This window comes from Petaurus breviceps, unplaced genomic scaffold (assembly GCF_028583685.1).
Source record: "Petaurus breviceps papuanus isolate PSGF00001 unplaced genomic scaffold, PetGlider_PUasm1.0 176, whole genome shotgun sequence".
NCBI lineage: Eukaryota > Metazoa > Chordata > Mammalia > Diprotodontia > Petauridae > Petaurus > Petaurus breviceps.
In genome coordinates, this window is record NW_027185771.1 from 6,961,510 (window position 1) to 6,978,567 (window position 17,058).

General features: G+C 46.7%; 1 protein-coding gene and 1 long non-coding RNA gene across 3 annotated transcripts in view; both read right to left on the bottom strand.

The window, feature by feature from the left end:
* LOC138159331 (uncharacterized) overlaps positions 1 to 17,058 on the bottom strand; it is a 407,894-nt gene that overhangs the window by 10,699 nt on the left and 380,137 nt on the right. The window lies entirely within an intron of this gene.
* ZNF469 (zinc finger protein 469) overlaps positions 1,671 to 17,058 on the bottom strand; it is a 745,539-nt gene continuing 730,151 nt past the window's right edge. For both annotated transcript variants that reach the window (XM_069085577.1, XM_069085578.1), the window contains one exon: positions 1,671 to 16,266. In XM_069085577.1, coding sequence (XP_068941678.1) covers positions 3,191 to 16,051 — 12,861 coding nt within the window. In that variant the 5' untranslated portion in view covers positions 16,052 to 16,266 and the 3' untranslated portion in view covers positions 1,671 to 3,190. The remainder of the gene's footprint in view (positions 16,267 to 17,058) is intronic.

The window sequence follows — 17,058 nt, forward strand, 5'->3', positions numbered from 1 at the left end:
TGGAAATTTGGCCTCTGTGATCATTTGTTTATAGGCAGGGTAGAGAGATTGGAGGTACACCAATTTATGTTGATAATAATGGCATATATTATGTGGTACGTGGGCTCTATGGCCTGCAGTCTGTCCCACTACTCCATCCTTAGGATTTCTGGGCCTATCTGCCCTGCTCATGGACTTTGTCTTATCTGCTCCAAGTAATATATAAGCTCTTCGGGAACAGCAATTGTCTGACTTTTTCTATTTATACCCTAGTGCTTAGTGCATAAGTGCTCAGAATCATGTTTATAATTGGGAAAGATAAAGTTATAGTATTACAAAGGAAATTAGTTATATTGAAAGTTCTAAAAATAATCATTAAAAAACATCCTGGATCCCAGTTTAAGATCCCCTTTACCCCTAGGTAAAGGGCTTTGATTTAGACCAGAGCCCAGAACCAGACAATTGCTTCTTGAGTTACCTAGTGAAATCTGACAGATCTCCTTGGACCATACTCCAGTATCTTGGACAGATCAATTCATTGTGATTACCACATCCCTTCCCACAATAATAATCCCCATCCCCACCTAGGAGAGAGTAGGAAAACTAGAGGATAGGAAGCTACAGCTCATTTTGCTTGTTACTTAGCAGCTCTGCTAAAGTTATCTTACTCATAGGCAAATACAACATGGGAGCCACCCGTAGGGAAGCTTCTCTTTTGGTTTTAGGGATAGGAACTCACTGGTCAAAAATATCTTTTCCTGCCTGCCACAATCTCTCCAATTTGCCATGTTGAAATTCTCACTATTAGGACTCATGCCTTTCTGTTGTGGCATTGTGATTCTTGAAGGCTCCTGTTAAGATGCAAATTTGTCTGGGATGAGAAGGACAACTGATCCATTGTCAAATATTAACACCAGTATGGACATAATAGGTATTATCCTGAAAAGCAGATATCCAGGTCCTGGGAGAAGGGGACTCTAGGTGGGGAAGTTTAGATTCAATAAAATATTAATTAAATAGCTCCTCTGGGAGGAGGAATGTGTATTTGTTGAAGTGAAGTGCAATGTTGAAGAGGGGGAAAGAATTTGATTTCAATATTGGGAAATTTTTCAGGGAGAGTGTCTGGACTGGGAGGGTAAAGCCTGAGGACTATGGGTACTGAGGGTTTGGTAGGGGACAGAAAAAAAGGAATGGATGCCAAACGGAAACTTTGTTTAGTTTTCAGTTTTGCCATGGGACATCCCTGAACTTGGGCAAAATGTCTAGCAAAAAAGGAAGCTGAAATTATTGGCCACAGCAAATTTTGGATTGATTATATGTTAATGTCAGTGATGAGTATTCCTAGTCCACTGAAAATTAATCAGTGTTTTCTCATTGTGGTGCCACCACATGGGCAAGATGGTTTCTAGGGTCTTGGAGGGGGTAGTTTAAAAATAAGGACTTTGCTAAATTCCTTTTGAAAAGTAAGACTTATTTAGGTTTCCATCAGTATTTTAAAATGTCTCGGTAGAGAACAATTTCTCTGACTAGCCTGGAGAATGGAGGGAGGGAGGATGGGGAATGACAAGAAGAGCAGCTCAAAAAAAATCAGCAAATTGGGGAGTTTCTATGAAAATATTTGCAGGCTGAGAGCTCTAGATTGTGTATTGTGGGGTGTATGGGTGTGTTTTCCAGGACAATCTCCTAGTTCCATCTCATACTTTATTTAACAATATTAAACAGGCACTTTTGATAGCACACATACAACATCATAAAAGGCAACTTTTGCTCAGTTTGCTCTCTTTGACAAAATATCAAAATAAAAACTTTTGACATAGACATTGCACCCAAGGTAAAAATTTTTTTAATACATTACAATGAATCTTAAAGATACACATGAACAGAATAAAGCTTCTTTTTTTCCCCTTCTCTTTTTAAATCTTTAAAAAGGCCAGGCGCCAACTACTCTGTATTGTGTCAGTGCATAAATACACCTCCTTGATCTGGGAGCTCAGGAAAGGCAGTCCTAGGTCTAGTCATTTCTTTCTTGGGCTGCTTTGCACCTGAGTTTTTCTTTCAGACTGCAGAGTCTGGGTGTACCCTCTGCGAAATATGACAGAACCTTAAGTGATTATGATGTGGTAGAGAGACCAGTACAATGGGACATTATCTGGAATCTCAATGGTCTCTCTCATTTCCCAAAGTTGTGTCCCACTAGTCACTCTTGGACCCCACCTCCTCCCCACCACTTTCTTTCTTTCTTTTTTTTAAATCAAGGAAGTCTGTATTCACATTTAAAAAATGACAACAGTACCAGGAACTGCATAGTCAGAGAGCTGATGCTTAGAGCTGCTAACTCTATACAGTGAGAGAGGTTCAAACTGGTGCTTTCGGGGACTGTGGAGACAGCACCAGGCAGTGGTGGCAAGTGAGCCCAGTCCTCTCCATTTTCCACATGGAAAAAAAGTTCGTCACAAATTTCAAGGTGCGGTTTTAGTCAACTGGCATTTCCCATCCATTGGCAGCATTTACAGTGGTCAAATAATGGTACCGCTGTCTGAAATGAGAAGGCCCACACAATGTCGAGGCTAGATTGGGATAACTTTGTTATGCAGGGAAGGAATCCCTTGGGAATGACTGTTTGAAACAGAAAGCTCTGCACCCTCCCTCCAATTTCATTTACAGGGCAGGGTGTTGTTTTAATAACAATAACAATAACAACAATAATAAAATGTACTGCTTTGTCAGTTTCTAATTAGATGACTCATACAGGTTAATTTGTGCAAAATCGTTGAACGTTTGCTTTCTACAGTGTACTGCACCTTATGAATAAGACGCACATGGAATGAAGTTCATCTCTTTAAGTACTTTGTATAAAGATAACACAGACACAGTCTCCAAGGGAGCCGAGATTGGCCTGTACCCTTGTAACCTCAGCACTTCTGCAAGAAAGGAATTGCTATTGACAATTCAGGCTGCCCAAAGCGATTACAATTTTAGTTCATGAAAATCATCGGAGACATCAAAGTCCCAGCATTTGCATGATAAATCAGGTGAATTAAAAAAAAGATTAGTAGACACAAAGCAAACTATTTCACAGAGATAGCAGTGCAAGTTCATTTAAGCTAGACAGAGAAACCATGCTACACAGATGAATGTAATGCTTTGATCATTTTTCCCCTCGCCAGCCCTGCGATGGCAGCTGAGGATCAGCACAAGTCACTTTCATAAATTACTCAGAAGTATCTCTTCTTAAAGGAATTTTAAAGCTAGTTAACTTTTGGCCAAACAGTTGGCTTAGAAGATCGTTCTGGGATTCAACTGTTCTATACTTGTGAGTTTCAGCAGGTTTAGCACCTTGGACAGTTCTACCCCTCTTCAGAGTGCTGTGGAGGGATGAGGGGTTTCCTTTGGGTACCACCTCTTGGAAAGATTTCCCAAAGTTCCCTTTCTTGCATTTGGAATTCCTTTTGTGGTTGTGAGTTTCTATTTTCTTCTGATTGTAAGGGTCAGGCACAGTTTTCTTGAGCTGGCTGCTTGTCCCTGAAGGTCTGGGTTTGGAGACTCTGTTGTCCTGAGTCCCACGCCTCCTAGAGGATGGTATAGAGCTATTATTACCTGTCCACTCTGCTTTTTTATAGTCCCTTGGGCCTTCACTCCTATTCATCTCTGGAGCTTTCTTCTTCCCATCACCTTTGATGTTCTCTCTGGAGCCTAAGCTTCCTTTGTGCCCCAAGCCCCTGTGTTCTTTTTGTCTCTTGGAGAATGCTTTGGTGGAGATGCTCAAAGCTGGCTTGTCAGGGGATATGCCAAGATCTTTGTGGTCTGGCTTAGTTGAGATCATTGCTGTCTCATTTTTGAGATGGGTGCTGGTGGGCTTTGGTTGACTACCACCTCCTTCTTTGACATTGCTTCCAACACCGTCCTTAGGCCGAGGACTCTGGTTGGGCTTGGTTTTTAGGGTGGGGGGTCTTGGTACATCCTCAGCAGAGGATGTACTGGAGGCTGCCTCTTTGGGAATGTGGTTCGCTGTTGTTTTCTGCTGGGAGGCTGAGTCCTTGGTGACTTTATTTAGAATTGGTGATGCTGTTTGATCCTTGAGGGGCTGTGCAGGATGGGGAATCTTAGTAGAACCAAGTTTGGAGGAACTTTCTTTCTGGGACATCGTGGCTCCACTGAGGCCACTTCCTGGGACCTTCTGGGGTTCTTTGGGCCATGAAGCCTCCGTCTTGTTGCTGTGTGATGTGGGGATTTTCTTCACTGTCCTGACCGAGGGGATCTCAGTTGTTGTATGTCCTGGGGAATTGGGATAGTCAAGCGTCTCTTTGTCAGCATCCACTACCAGTTTATTTTGAGCATTTGTATGTCTGCTTTGCACTGGAGACAGGTGAGGTGTTAGATTTTCATTGACTTCTTGGCTTCTCCCAATTGGGAGTATAGGCAGGTCTTGTTCCAGTTTGCTTGTTTCTAGAAAAGGAGTAGGACTCCTTGGAGGGAGGTCATCTTTTGGTTCCTCTATGCATAGTAATGCCATACTATTACTCTCCTGGCATTCTTCTGGGGTATCTGAGAGAGGGGATAGGCATGGAGGAGGTAATTGTAAGAGCTCAAGGGGATAGCCTTCCATTTTGTCCAAGTGCTCAGAGAAGCAACTCATCAGGTCCTTGGGTTTTTCTTCATTGAACAGTCTTGCTGGGGAGCTGGATGCTTCTTCTAAGAAACGCTTGTGTAGAATTGGGGGAGATTTGTCACCCAAGGCAGGATTTTCACCAGCATTGTGATCTAGTGTGCTTGATGTCTCCTCAGCATCTGGCCCCGGAAGGCTGTTGGGAAGTGCCACCTTTCTCTTTTTGTTGGGTGGCATGCTCTCCTGGGGACTGACTTCCTTTTTCTTCCTCTCCTTTCCCTCCCTGGCCCCAGCACCTGGTCTCATCACTCCCCTGAATTTGAAAGTCCGGTTCCCTTCTGCTAGGTGCTTTTCCATGTGCCGTTCATACTGTTCCTTCTTGGAGAAAGTGTAATTGCATGTGCTGCAGATAAAGGACTTTTTGATGACATGCATTACATCGGCACAGAGCTCACATGCATACAGCGTGGTGTGCTTGATTTCTGGCTTTTCCTTCACACCATGCTCCTGGCTCAGGTGACCACGGAGTTCTCGGGTCTCCTTGTAGAACTTGGGACAGCGGGTACACATGTAGATCTTCTCAAGGCTGTGCACCACCAGGTGGCGCTGGAGTTTGAAGGGCTTGGGGAACTGCTTTCCACAGTGGTGGCAATCCCTAGAAGGGTCTTTGCACTGGGGGTGCATGGGGACTGCTTTGGAAGGCTGCTCACCACTAGGTCCAGGATCAGGAGACTCTACTTTGGAAGAAATGGATGGAGCAGTGGGCATGGTGGGGAAGCTGCTGTGGGCAGGAGTGCTGGTTGGAGCCAAGGGCTTGTTCTTACCACTGCCTTCCAAGATGTCTTGACTTCCTTTGGACTCTTGTGCTTTGAGATCTTTGCTCCCCTTACTAGCAGAGCGCTTGCTTCGGGAGGATCTGGGCTTCCGGTTCATGATGGTATTCAGGAACTGAGTAACTGCATTGTCCTCTCCAAAGCAGGTGGGCAATCCTGTCATGCATTTCTGAGCCTGACCTTTCCGAGCAAACTTTGCAGCATGCTCTCTTAGGTGTTCATTGTACATCCAGACGTCTGAGATTTCCTTCAGGCACATGCCACAGGCCCAAAGGCCTACCTTGTTCTTGGCATGTTTCCCTTTTAAATGCTCCTTCAATTGTTCCCTAGAACTGAATTTCCGCTGGACACACATGTAGCATGTTGGGGGAGGGGATGGGTTGTGTGTGAGCTTATGAAAGTCCAACTCCCCCAGGGTGAGAAACCACTGGAAACATACTTTACACTTATAGTGCTTTTCCCTGGTCTTGATGGTCATGTCACTCCGACTTCTTCCCCTTTTCCCTTCCTCATCTTTTTGTTTGTTAGGTTGGATGTGTTCACTCATCTTCTTCTTAAAACTTAAAGTGCTTGGGTCAGGCTGTCTTGTACAGTCTTCACAAGTGCTAAAGAAATGCATATCTCTCATTTCAAACTTTGTGCTCAGAAGCTCAATGTCAATGGGATGAAGTTCCGGGGAGCCAAGGTTCCTGGGGATATGGCCAGCATAGGTCTCTACCTCCAGCTCTGGGGGCTCAGGACTTGCTTCTCCTAAAGAATACTCAGTCTTAGCTTCCAAAGGTGACTTGAAAGACATTTCATTACAATGATCCAGGACTTCCAGGTCATTCCAAACAGCTGGTGATATGTGCAAACTGGGAATGGCTTCCAACCGATTGTTTGGGCAAAGATAAGTCAACATTTCATCATCATCCAGGTTGAGGCCCATCTTGTTATCACTGTCTGTTTCACTGTCTGGCTTATGAGTCCCTAGGCCAGGACTCAGAGACCAGGTGTCATTCCCATGACACATATCCAGTGTGAAAGCATCATGAAAAGACATGGACTCATAACTACAGGGGTCTTCCTGGGTGACACAGAAAGAGTCAGTGTCACTGAGATCAGATGGCAGGCGGATGGAGAACATTTCTGTGGATCCTACCATTTGGCTGCTGGTCTCTATAATTGGCTTGGGTTTCTTGGGTCCTTTCCCATAAACACGGGTGCACTTCCTCCGGGAGAAGTGATCATCTCTTGGGAAAAGAAGAGAAAATGTGGCATCATCATCAAACAAGTGCTGGAGGTCCACTTTGGCCTGATCTTTAGCAAAGGGCTCTTTGTTCTGTTCCCCCTTGTTCCCATCCTGGGCTTCTGAGTCCATTACAGTGTCCTCTGAGAAGACTTGTGGTAGACTGTTGGTTGTTATGGTTTTTCTTTTTTCTGGATCTGAAGCTCCTAAAGGCAGGTCTGGCTTAGCAGGACTTAAGGGTGTCTGCTTCAAGGACAAATCATGCTTTCCCAATGTGCCTTCTTCCAACTTCCTTTTTTCCATTACATATTCCTCTCCATTTGTACCTTGAGTATCTTCATGCATCTCATTGTAAACACTGCACAGCCCTTCCTCTCCAGGACTCAGGAAATTGTTTCCCCAGGCTTCCTCTGAAATCTGGACCTTATCTCTTGTAGATGGACTCTCCAATCTCCCTTGACCATTCATCAAATTGTTGATGGTCTTCTGACCAAGTTTCTCTTCTGTGAATAGTATCTGATTCCCCATTTCATCCAAATCCTTGAAAGTCTCATGGACTGGTCTGGCACTAAGAGATGACTGGACTGAATGAGTCCAGTCCTTGCCCAGTGGTAAGAGGGAACTATTTGATTGCCCAGGATAATTAGCAATGGTGGATGATGAACTGGAGTCAAGTCTATCTAAACTCACAGCAGGAGAAACTTCTGGGATATTCTTCTCCAAGTCAGAAGCCTCAATGCATGCATTTTTCCTTGGGAATCTTTTCACTTGCTTTTTCCTCACTCCTCTAATTATTTTCCCTTCTGAATCACTGTTTAAGTCTGTAGGTTCTTTCCTTTGGCCTTTCCTACCTTTTTGCCTCCTGTCTAATTTTTTAGGGCTAAGCTTCCTTCCATGTGACTTATCTGATTTCCCAGGCTCCAAGGACTGAGGTTGTATCTTCACTTTGCCAGTCACTAAGTCTGAGTGAAGGAGCTCATGGGTCAGTGGAGGAGCTGCAACCCTGAGCCCACTTATCCCTGGACTGACCTCATGTTCTTGGATGTTGGGCTCATTCTCCAGAGGTGGTCCAGGAGTAGGGCTGCTGCTGATTAGGGACCCACATGCCTTCTCTCTCTTGGCCTTTAGGCTTTTCTTAGAGTGGTGTATTGATATTTTTGGTTCCTTTTCCAAAGGAGCAGAGCTAGATCTGGTTGTTTTATTTGGCAACGAGGGGCCATTACTTTTCATCCGATGTTTCACAGCTTTGTGTCTCATCAAACCAGGTTTGGATTTGAAGGACAAGGAGCAGATATCACATGTGACTTGCAGCTCATTTGACTGTGGAGGACTTCTTTTCCATTGACCATTCCTCAAAGGTGGTGGCTTATTTTTAAATCTACTTTTTTCGTGAATGGGGTCCAGGTGGCTTTGCATATCATCAATAGAAGATTCTGGCAGATTGTTTCTGTGACTTTTAGAAGGATTGATTATTAAACTGTCCTTTCTTGGGTCCACATTTGGGGAGGCAGAATTGGAGGAGCTCACCTCTGTTGCTGCCAAAAGGCAGACATCCTCCGGGTTCCCAGTGTTGGTATCAGGCATCTTTGTAGGTGTAGGGCCCATAGCTACAGAATAGATCTCTTCTTCATTGTTTCTAGTTCCCCTTTCTTGTTGAGAACTCAGGTCTTTCTCCACTTTAGCTTCCCTGATAATCAGATAGTCTCTGGGACCCTCTGGGTAAGGTTTGCTTTTCTCTTGGGAGTGGATATTGAGAGTCACATCTGGGAGGGATCTTGGTTGGTTTTCCATGTGGTGGGGGCATGCCAACTCTATGCAGGTGCAGTTCATGGGCATGCTTCTGACAACATCATTCTGACCCAAGTGTGAAATGTTGGCAATGGCTGAGTCTTGTATTGATGCTTTCTGGGAGGCATCTTCTGCCAGGGGAGATGACATAGCGTGGCTGAGGTCAAAGGGAGGAGGAGAGCTCCTTGGTTCCTCTTCTCTAGGCTCCACTTGGTTATTTAACACGTCCTTCTCTAGGCAGCATGTGCCATTGCCATTGATGTTCTGGTCCTGAAATACTGACTGAGCTGAATGAACATCTTCACTGGTGTGCTTTCCTACTGGGCTCTGTGAAGGGCAACATTTTAGACTTTTCTCAGGATCATAGATGCTTTTCTTCAAAGATGAAGGAGTTGACTTCCTCTCTGGATTGTGCAGCAGGACATTGTATTCATCTTTTTCATCCTGAGTATCTATAGTAGTCAGGAGACTTTCAGCCCCATTACCTTGCAGACATTCCTGGCTAGAAGCTGTCACCTGCAAAGGGAGACCAAGGGCTGAGTCCTCTTCTGAGGGAGGGATCTGAAGGTGCTGCCTTGGAGAGACACTGGCTTCTTCTGCAAATGATACTGAAATTGCTGGGTTTTTCCAGTAATCTTTCTCTAGGAGGTGCTTGGGGCTTAGGGGATAAGCAGGCAGCACTGTTGGCCTATCAGGGAATTTCTCGGGGTTTCTTTTGCTTTTCTCAGCAGAAGGTAACTGCTTCTCCTCCTTCCCCCAAGCACTGCTTTTGCTTTGTGTTTCTGTGATTGCATCAGCAAGTTCCTCTTTCTCAAGAGAGACAGGGCTTAATGGGGATTGTTGGTGCTTTTTCAATGTCCAGGTTTCTATGTTGTGATCTTGCTCTAGTTCTCTGTTGTGTTGATCTTCCCTTTTTGTCAGTTTGGCCCCTGGGGAGTCAGATGTGTTGCTGAATGGGGAGGGATTGGTGTCTTGTGAGACACCATCTAGGCAGATCTGAAGGTCACCTGGTTCTGGGCTCTGATGTAGCTGGGTTACATGATTTTGTGCCTTGGGGCTCCCCACTTTGGATTGCTTTACAAGGAATGATTCTGTTTCATTGAGTGAACCCAGATTTCCACTTGTCTCTGGGAATAGCTGAATTCCTACTGTGGTGGAAAGAGGTGTTGCTTGCCCATCTTCCATGACTCCATCATCATTGTTGTGACCACAAGTCATGTGTTCATCTTCCTGACCTTCCCCTTTCAGATCAGAAGGGCTGGTGTCTGGGAGCTGGAGACTGGCAGAGAGTAGCTCTGTGAGGCAAGAGGGCATTTTTTCTTCCTCATTATTTTGGACCGTTCTGGCTACAAAGAGCTGGAGTTCTTGTAGGGGATTTGCTGTTGAACCTTCGGATGTCCGCACTGTTTCATCACCACAAACTGGGTCTTTGGCCAAACTCAACACCTCAAATAATGAGGCTTTCTTGTTGCCAGTCTTCTCACAGATTGGCATTGGTGGATAAGAGACTGAAGCCACAGCTTCCTCATTCTCCTCCAATATAGGCTCCTCGTCACTTTGATGGGAGATGACTGTATTCTTTGGAGTTTCTGTCCTATTTTCTTTCTTGAAGGCATTTTCCTCTGAGGTGCTGAAATTTCTGGCATCAGAAGATGAGGTGGTATCCAGGCCTGGAACCTTATCATCCTGAAAACCCATTTCACATTTCAAATGAGTTACTGGATTGCCAAATGCTTCCAGCTTGGGTGGCTCACTGAGGGTTTGAGCCATCTCGTGTGGTTCTGGAAAGATGTCTTCTCTGGTTTTTCTTGGGAGAAGCTGCAGAGGATCTTGTTTAGTCATTTTGCTAACCTCTCTATTTTTAGAACTCATAGATTCTTGGATGGGGTGGCTCTTTGTCAAGCTCTCTGCAGAGGCTAAGAGCTCTAGTTTTTCAGACACATTGGGAAGGGAGGGGTCAGCACTAATGAGGGAGTCATTTTCTATTTCAGAGCAGCTGGTTTGCTTTGAAATATCAGCTTCCTGGAGTTCAAGCTGAAACTGGTCACAGGTCAATGGGGAGCCAAAAGGATCTATAGTGACCGCATCTTCATGAGAATTTGGGGGCATGCCTGTTGTCAGTGGGTCAAATGATATGGCACATGACCAGCTTTCCTGATGACTTCCATAGTCTCCATCCATTCTGGACACTTTTTCTTTCTCCTTGCCTGGATCTGATCCACTGTGACTCTTGGGTTCTATAAGATCTGTACTCTCAAGATTGGTGAGCTCATGGGCTAAGAACAAATGCTTCTCATGGTCAGGTTCTTGCCCTAGAGGTGAAGGTGAGTACTGTTTGCTTGTTTCAGGTGCCTCCAAAGCCATAAAGTGCTCAGGAGACTGTAGGATCCCAGGGGTGGCATCATCGAGTTTGCTGGTTTGAAGCTCACTTTCCAATTCTGTCACCAGTCGCTTGATTTCCAGCTCATCCTCTGACATGTTATTCATAAAAGGGACATTATAGTCTATCTTTCCTGGCAATGGAATTTGGCTAGGAGTCACAGTTCCTTCATCAGGAAATTTCTTAACTAGTGATTTTTCCACAGAAAGGTTATGAAAACGGCCCATGTCATCAGACAGGACTGGAGACACCTCCTCCAGAGTCCAGTCCTTTTCATGGAGAAATGGTGGGTACTGTTGCTCAAGATCAGTAGGTTTGCTTGGTGAGGTGCTCTCACAAGCAAAAGGAATGTAGCTGACCTTGCTGGGGGACATGCTTCCATAGAGAGGAGTATCAAATCCAGCCACAGGGAGGCCACTGAATATAGATGATGAATCAAAGCTCAGTGGTGGAGATACTTTGCCTGGTTCAGATTCTGTTGTGTAGGGTGGAATTTTGGAGGGTCTGGGCTCAAAGGTATTGGGGCTGGTGCCATCCTGGTCCAGGTATATATTTTCTACATGGGATGATCCTAGGACTAAAGATTTCGAATACAGGTTGCCATCATAATGATCCTCTAAATCCTTTTGCCTGGGCGATGTTTCATTGGTGCTGCTCTCATAAGAATTATGCGCTTTGCTAGAGAGCATAATCCTGATGGGATCTCCATTATAACAGTCAGTGGGTAGGGTAAAGTCTTTAGGGTCTGCACTGGGGTCATGGTTCTTTAAGTATTCCATGTTGGCTTCTGTGTAGCTGATATCCATAGAGTTTGAAACCTGGGACGGATTAATTAATTCTCCAGTTTGGTACTTCAGGGTATCCTCATTGAAAGGAGAAAATGGAGGTTCAATATTATGGGTGGTGTCTTGCAAAGTGGATGGAGCTGGACTTTCAGAGGCTTCCCGTGGCACCATGTCAATGTGAGTTTCACCCATCTTGGTATCTGAGGCTGCCTTTTCATTGCTGCCAATCTGGCTGGGCTTGGAGGTTAGGCTTTCTCTGCTCTGCATTGTTTTTCCTTCAGTCATAGTGCTTCCATTTTCGTTTATGTAATTGGACAGTGAAAAATTGGACTTGTCACTCGGGAGGAGCTTGGTTCTGGCTGGCAATGCTTTGGCCAAACTCTTGCTCTTCTTGGGAAAGTCTTCTAGCAATGGGTAGTTTTCTGGTGACGTTTCCTCCTGGTCGGGAAGCTGTGGAAGTCCCGCTGGAAGAGGGCAAGTGTGGTCAGAGTCACTTGGGCTCCTTATCTCATGGATGCTTTCCTTTTCTTTGTCAGAGTTTCCCTTATCAGTGCTCTGTGACTGCTTCTCTATCTGGCTTGTTGGATTAGCGCTTTGATCATCACCAGGGGAAGGCTGACAAGCCTTCTCTGGGCTCAGGGACACACTCTCTTTCCTATTCCCTGCTTCATCACTTGGATCCTCCTGGGAATTCTCATATCTTTTTCTTCCCTCCTTCTGGCCCTGTTCCTTGTCTCCTCGGTTTCGTCTTAAAAAGTGTCTGGGCCTGCCGTTGATGCTGGAACTTTCCATCTCTCTTTTCCTAGGTGCACCCAGGGAACATCCTCTTCCATCCTCATCGGAATCAGAGATGTAATCATACTCCCCAAATTGTCCGCTTTTGGCCACGGGGACAGGCTTTGGGGTCACCAGGGAGAACTGCATGATTCGGCCGTTCTTGACTTGTAGTTTATGTGGTTTATTTTTCTGCTGTACAATTTTATGAATAAGTTCTTTGCTCCAGGTACCATTTCGGGTCTTCCTCCTCTTTCCTTCCTTCTTGGAGAACCTGTGCCGCTTGGGACTCCTGGGTCCAGGATGTGTGTTAGCTGTTCCATCCTGGACCTGGCCATCGGGGTCTGAATCAGGGCTGCTTCTTCGGGGTTGTTTTCTTAGTTCCCTTGAACTGGGCCTTGTTGTAGGGGTTGGGGTAGAGGATGTTTTGCTGAACTTCCTCCTTGGCCTCCCTCGACTTGCTTTCCCCATCTTGTTATTCCCCCCTGTCCCCAAGGGATCACTGGGAGTCAGTTCTTTCTTGTACAAACTGACTCTCTTCCCCCTGCCCCGTTCCCTTGTTTTGCTTGTCTGTTCTTTCTCAGGGGGTGGTTGCTCTGAAAGTCTGCTTTGGCTCCTGCGCCTGGTCAGGTAGCCTTCTTCACAGTGAGTGGCTGCTGGGGGAGGAGGCCCCTGACCCCCATCGGGGACCACATGCTTGGGCTTGCTCTCAGGTCCTGCTCCTTCCTTGGTCTTGTAAGACTGGCTGCTGCCCAGACCTTTGGTGGCTGAGAGTTCCTCATCAGTGAAAACATCAATAAAGCTGCTGTCAATCTCTGGGTTGTCTGATTGGTACTCAAGGCCATTCAGTGCCTCTGTAATCAGGCTATCTAGCTTGGCGTCCTCTATCTCCAAGTCAGAAGCCATAAGAGACAAGGAATTTGTAAAGAAATGTCCTTTTAAGGGGTCTTCTTTGCTTTCTCCCTTACCCTCCCCATCTAACATGAAGTCTGCAGACTTGTTGGAACTGAGCAAATGTGAGTGGGGATCAGAAGGTCCTTTGGGCCCCGGGAGCCCAGACCCAGACTGGGGAGCCCGAAGAGTGTCTGGAGGGCGCTTTCGGCCCTCGGCCAGGAATGCTGAGTGGAAACCACAATACTGCCGGTGTTCCAGGAAGGAGGTGAGGTTACTGTAGTTCTGGTCACATTGCTTGCAGGTCAGCAGCACATCCAGTTGGTCTAGGCTAGCACTGCTGATTGAGTTAGCTAGGAAGTGATGGGAGGAATAAGGGGGCAGCTCGCCTTCAAAGCTGTCCAGACCTCCTTTGCTGACATCAGTGACTACTCTGGGAAACTGACTCTCCTGTAGGCATTTAAAGAGGTTCTCATCCTTTGGTCCATCTACAGGGAAATGAAATGCCTTCATGGTCTCAGGTTGATAAGGAATGGATAGGTCACTCGATGGGTCTGGAGACTGGAAAGTCTTGTTCTCCTTTGAGTGAATGGGAGGCTGGAAATAGGAGGAAGGAGCAAGTGGGATTGAGAGTTGGCTGTCTTCTGAGCTGTGATTAACAGGACTGGTAGACAGGGGTGATAGAGAAGAACAAGTGCTATTGCTTGTGGGATTGGGGACAGGCGAGGGCAGAGGGGATTTGACTGGAGAAGTTGCTGATAATCCTTGTGGGGACAGGGCCAAAGACAGCTTGGAAGCTTTTCTGGGTGAGGCCTGAGGCTGGCTTATCCCAAAGAACAAGGGTTTGGTCCTGGCATCACAGGAAGGAGAGCTGGCTTCCTTCACCCCTTCATAGGGATAAACACCCGTAGGGCCCCCATTCAGCTGGATAGGTTCACTTCTCTGGGCTGTGATCTTTTCCCCTGCCCCTCGAATCTTCCCAGGATAGCCAGGAGTGCTGGACAGGTGGGCTGTCTTTGGCATCTTGCCCACTCCTTGCCATTCAGATGTGCCTGGAGGGAAGGAAAGCTTTTGGCTGTTCAACTGTCTTGAGGGTTCAATTCTGTTTGGATTAGGCAGGGCAGAGGTGAGATGAATCTGCTGCCATGTTACCCGGGCACCCTTTTGAACATGGGGCCTCTGCTCAGAACTAGTCTGGCATTCAAAAGAGAACTGATTCCCGACTCCGGGAGCAGCAACAGCAGCAGCAGCAGCAGCAGCAGCAGTGGTGGAATAAAGTGCCGAATCTGGGTCTATTGTAGTAAACGTCTTATTGCCTCCATCCCATGGCTGGGTCACCTTGGAGTGACCCTCGGTTACTGTGGAACCATCTTTATCCAAAGGCATGGATGCTGGGCTCATGCCATTGGCTGGGGAACCTCCAAAGACTTTGTTTGGAAAGTGCACTTGGGGGAGTGAGTTCTGTGGTATGTTCCTTCTAAGAGCGTTACTTGGCGTTGGCATCCTTGGGCTTGGGATGCTGTGTTTTGCTGAGGATTGCCCCTTTGTGACAGCTTTGGGCATGCTACCATGTAAACTTGTTGAGAAAATGCCTTGGCCTTCTAAGAATGGAGTTGGGTTTTGGTCGTTAGCACCAGAGGAAGAGATAGCACCATTCACGTCAGGGGGAGGGTCTCCATGCCCCTTGTAGCAGGGCAGAGGTGATGGAAGCTGAGCTCCTTGAGTCTGTGGATGTAGAAATGGAGCTGACTGCAAAGGGAGTGAATAGGCCCGGCCTTCTTGGGACAAATTGTCAAAGGAACCCTTGTTCAAGGGGTCTTCTTGCCAGTCCCTTGAAGAAGAGTGGAAGACAAATGCCCCATGGTGAGCTGCCAGGGAAGTACCCACATATTCTTGGCTGGTAGCTTCAACAGGGAAAGGCTCGGACACCTGGAATGGATATTGAAATGGCACAAAACAGTGGGCACTGGATTTGCTGCCCTCGGGGAAGGGGCATGGCTTGATGGGGGTGACTTCATAGTTAGCACCTGGGAAGCTCTTCTCAGGGGAAGGCCAGGAGTCAGCCCTGTTTACCTGGAACTCCAAATAGTGTGGTGGCCTGCCCAGGCTGGGGCTGTCCTGCGGAGGGCCCACTTGCTGCTGGTCCTTCCTGCTGTGATGTGGGGGTGTGGTGGTTGGGGCCTGTGAGGTATAGTTGGTGGAGGTAAGGCTAGAGGGAGCCTCCTGGAAATACCGGTTGAAGCTGACTTCTTCTTGCTGGAGCTCAGCCTCCCGCTCTGGGATGCTGGGGACGTTGAACCGGTAGCTTCCTGATGCAGGTCTTTTGCCGGCCTCTAACTTTTTTGGTGGGGTAACTTTCTGCTGTGGGTAAGCAATGCCAATAGTGGGGTTGGCCCGGGAGTTGGCGATGGTGAGCCTGTAGAGCTGCTGATGGCCTCGTTCCCCTTTCCCAGCCCGTCGGGTTTTATCCCGGACCCTGCTCTTCCCTGTGGGAGACTGGAGAGTCCCCTTCCCAGCACTCCATGGGCCATTACTTAGCAATTTTGGTCTATTGTGAAGTGACTTGAAGTCAATCTTCCCAGCCTGCTGTGGCCTGATCACAGCCTCCCTTTGGCCGTGAGGCTCTTTGTCCTTGGTGCTAAAGGTTGCCTTGGGCAGTCCATCAGACTGGGGACTGTTGAGCTCCCCTCCTTCCAAATTACTATGACATTCAAAGTCCTTGTTTTGCTTTTTGGAGCTGGGCTCAGGATCCTTGATGGAATAGACATGCTGTGTCTCTCCCTTCATGGTACTGGGGAGGAGCAGGGCTAGAAGGGAATGGCAGCCCTGGGATCCTCAGGAATGGATTCTCTCTCTCCAGGCATGGTCCCTCAGTTTCAAGTATCTCAGAGGAGGCTCTTGACCAAGAGTAACTGGGAGCTGTCCCTGCTCACATCCTCATCACTCCAAAAACACGGGCCAGCAATTATGACGAAGGCTGTTCTCATACTTCCAGAGAGAGTCTGAAACAAAAGGACAGCACCAGTTAGCATGGGAAATACAGAAACAAACAGGTTGGCCAGGTGGAGACACAGAAGAGTGAGCACTTCTATAACCCTTCAAAGGATGGCAAAATGCTTTACAAAACAAAATCAATCCTGGGAGGTAAGTAATATTTTTCTTCTTACTATTTCTAAAAAATTTTTATTTTTTCCTTTTTTTTGAGGGGGAAGGTAGGACAATTGGGATTAATTGACTTGCTCAAGGTCACACAGCTAGTTTTTTGTGTTAAGCATCTGAGGCTGAATTTGAACTCAGGTCCTCCTGACTCCAGGGCCGGTGCTCTATTCACTGTGCCACCTAGCTGCCCCTCTTCTTACCATTTTACCGTTGAGGTAACTGTGGCTGGGGGTGGGGTGGGGTGGTAAGCAACTTGCCTGGGTTCACACAGCTAGTAAATGTCTGTGACTGGGTTTGAGCTCAGATCTTCCTGACTTCCTGCTTTATCCAGGCAGCACACAGTTGTTTATATCCAACTTTATATTTATTCAATGAACCCAAACCAAGTCAGTGGACTGGGAGGCCACAGAGTCCCAGCTCTTTTACTTGGTGACTCTGTGACCTAGTTGGACTCCAGATAGTATCAGAACTAGTTGCTGTCCAAGGTCCTTTCCAACCCTTGCAATCTATGTGAGATCAGAGATACCTAGAAAGGACCTGAGACCATCTAGTTCAACTCTGTCATTTTATAGAAGAAGAAAGGAAGGTTAAGTGACTTACTTGTTCAAAGTCATAGGGGTAGTATTAGAGACAAG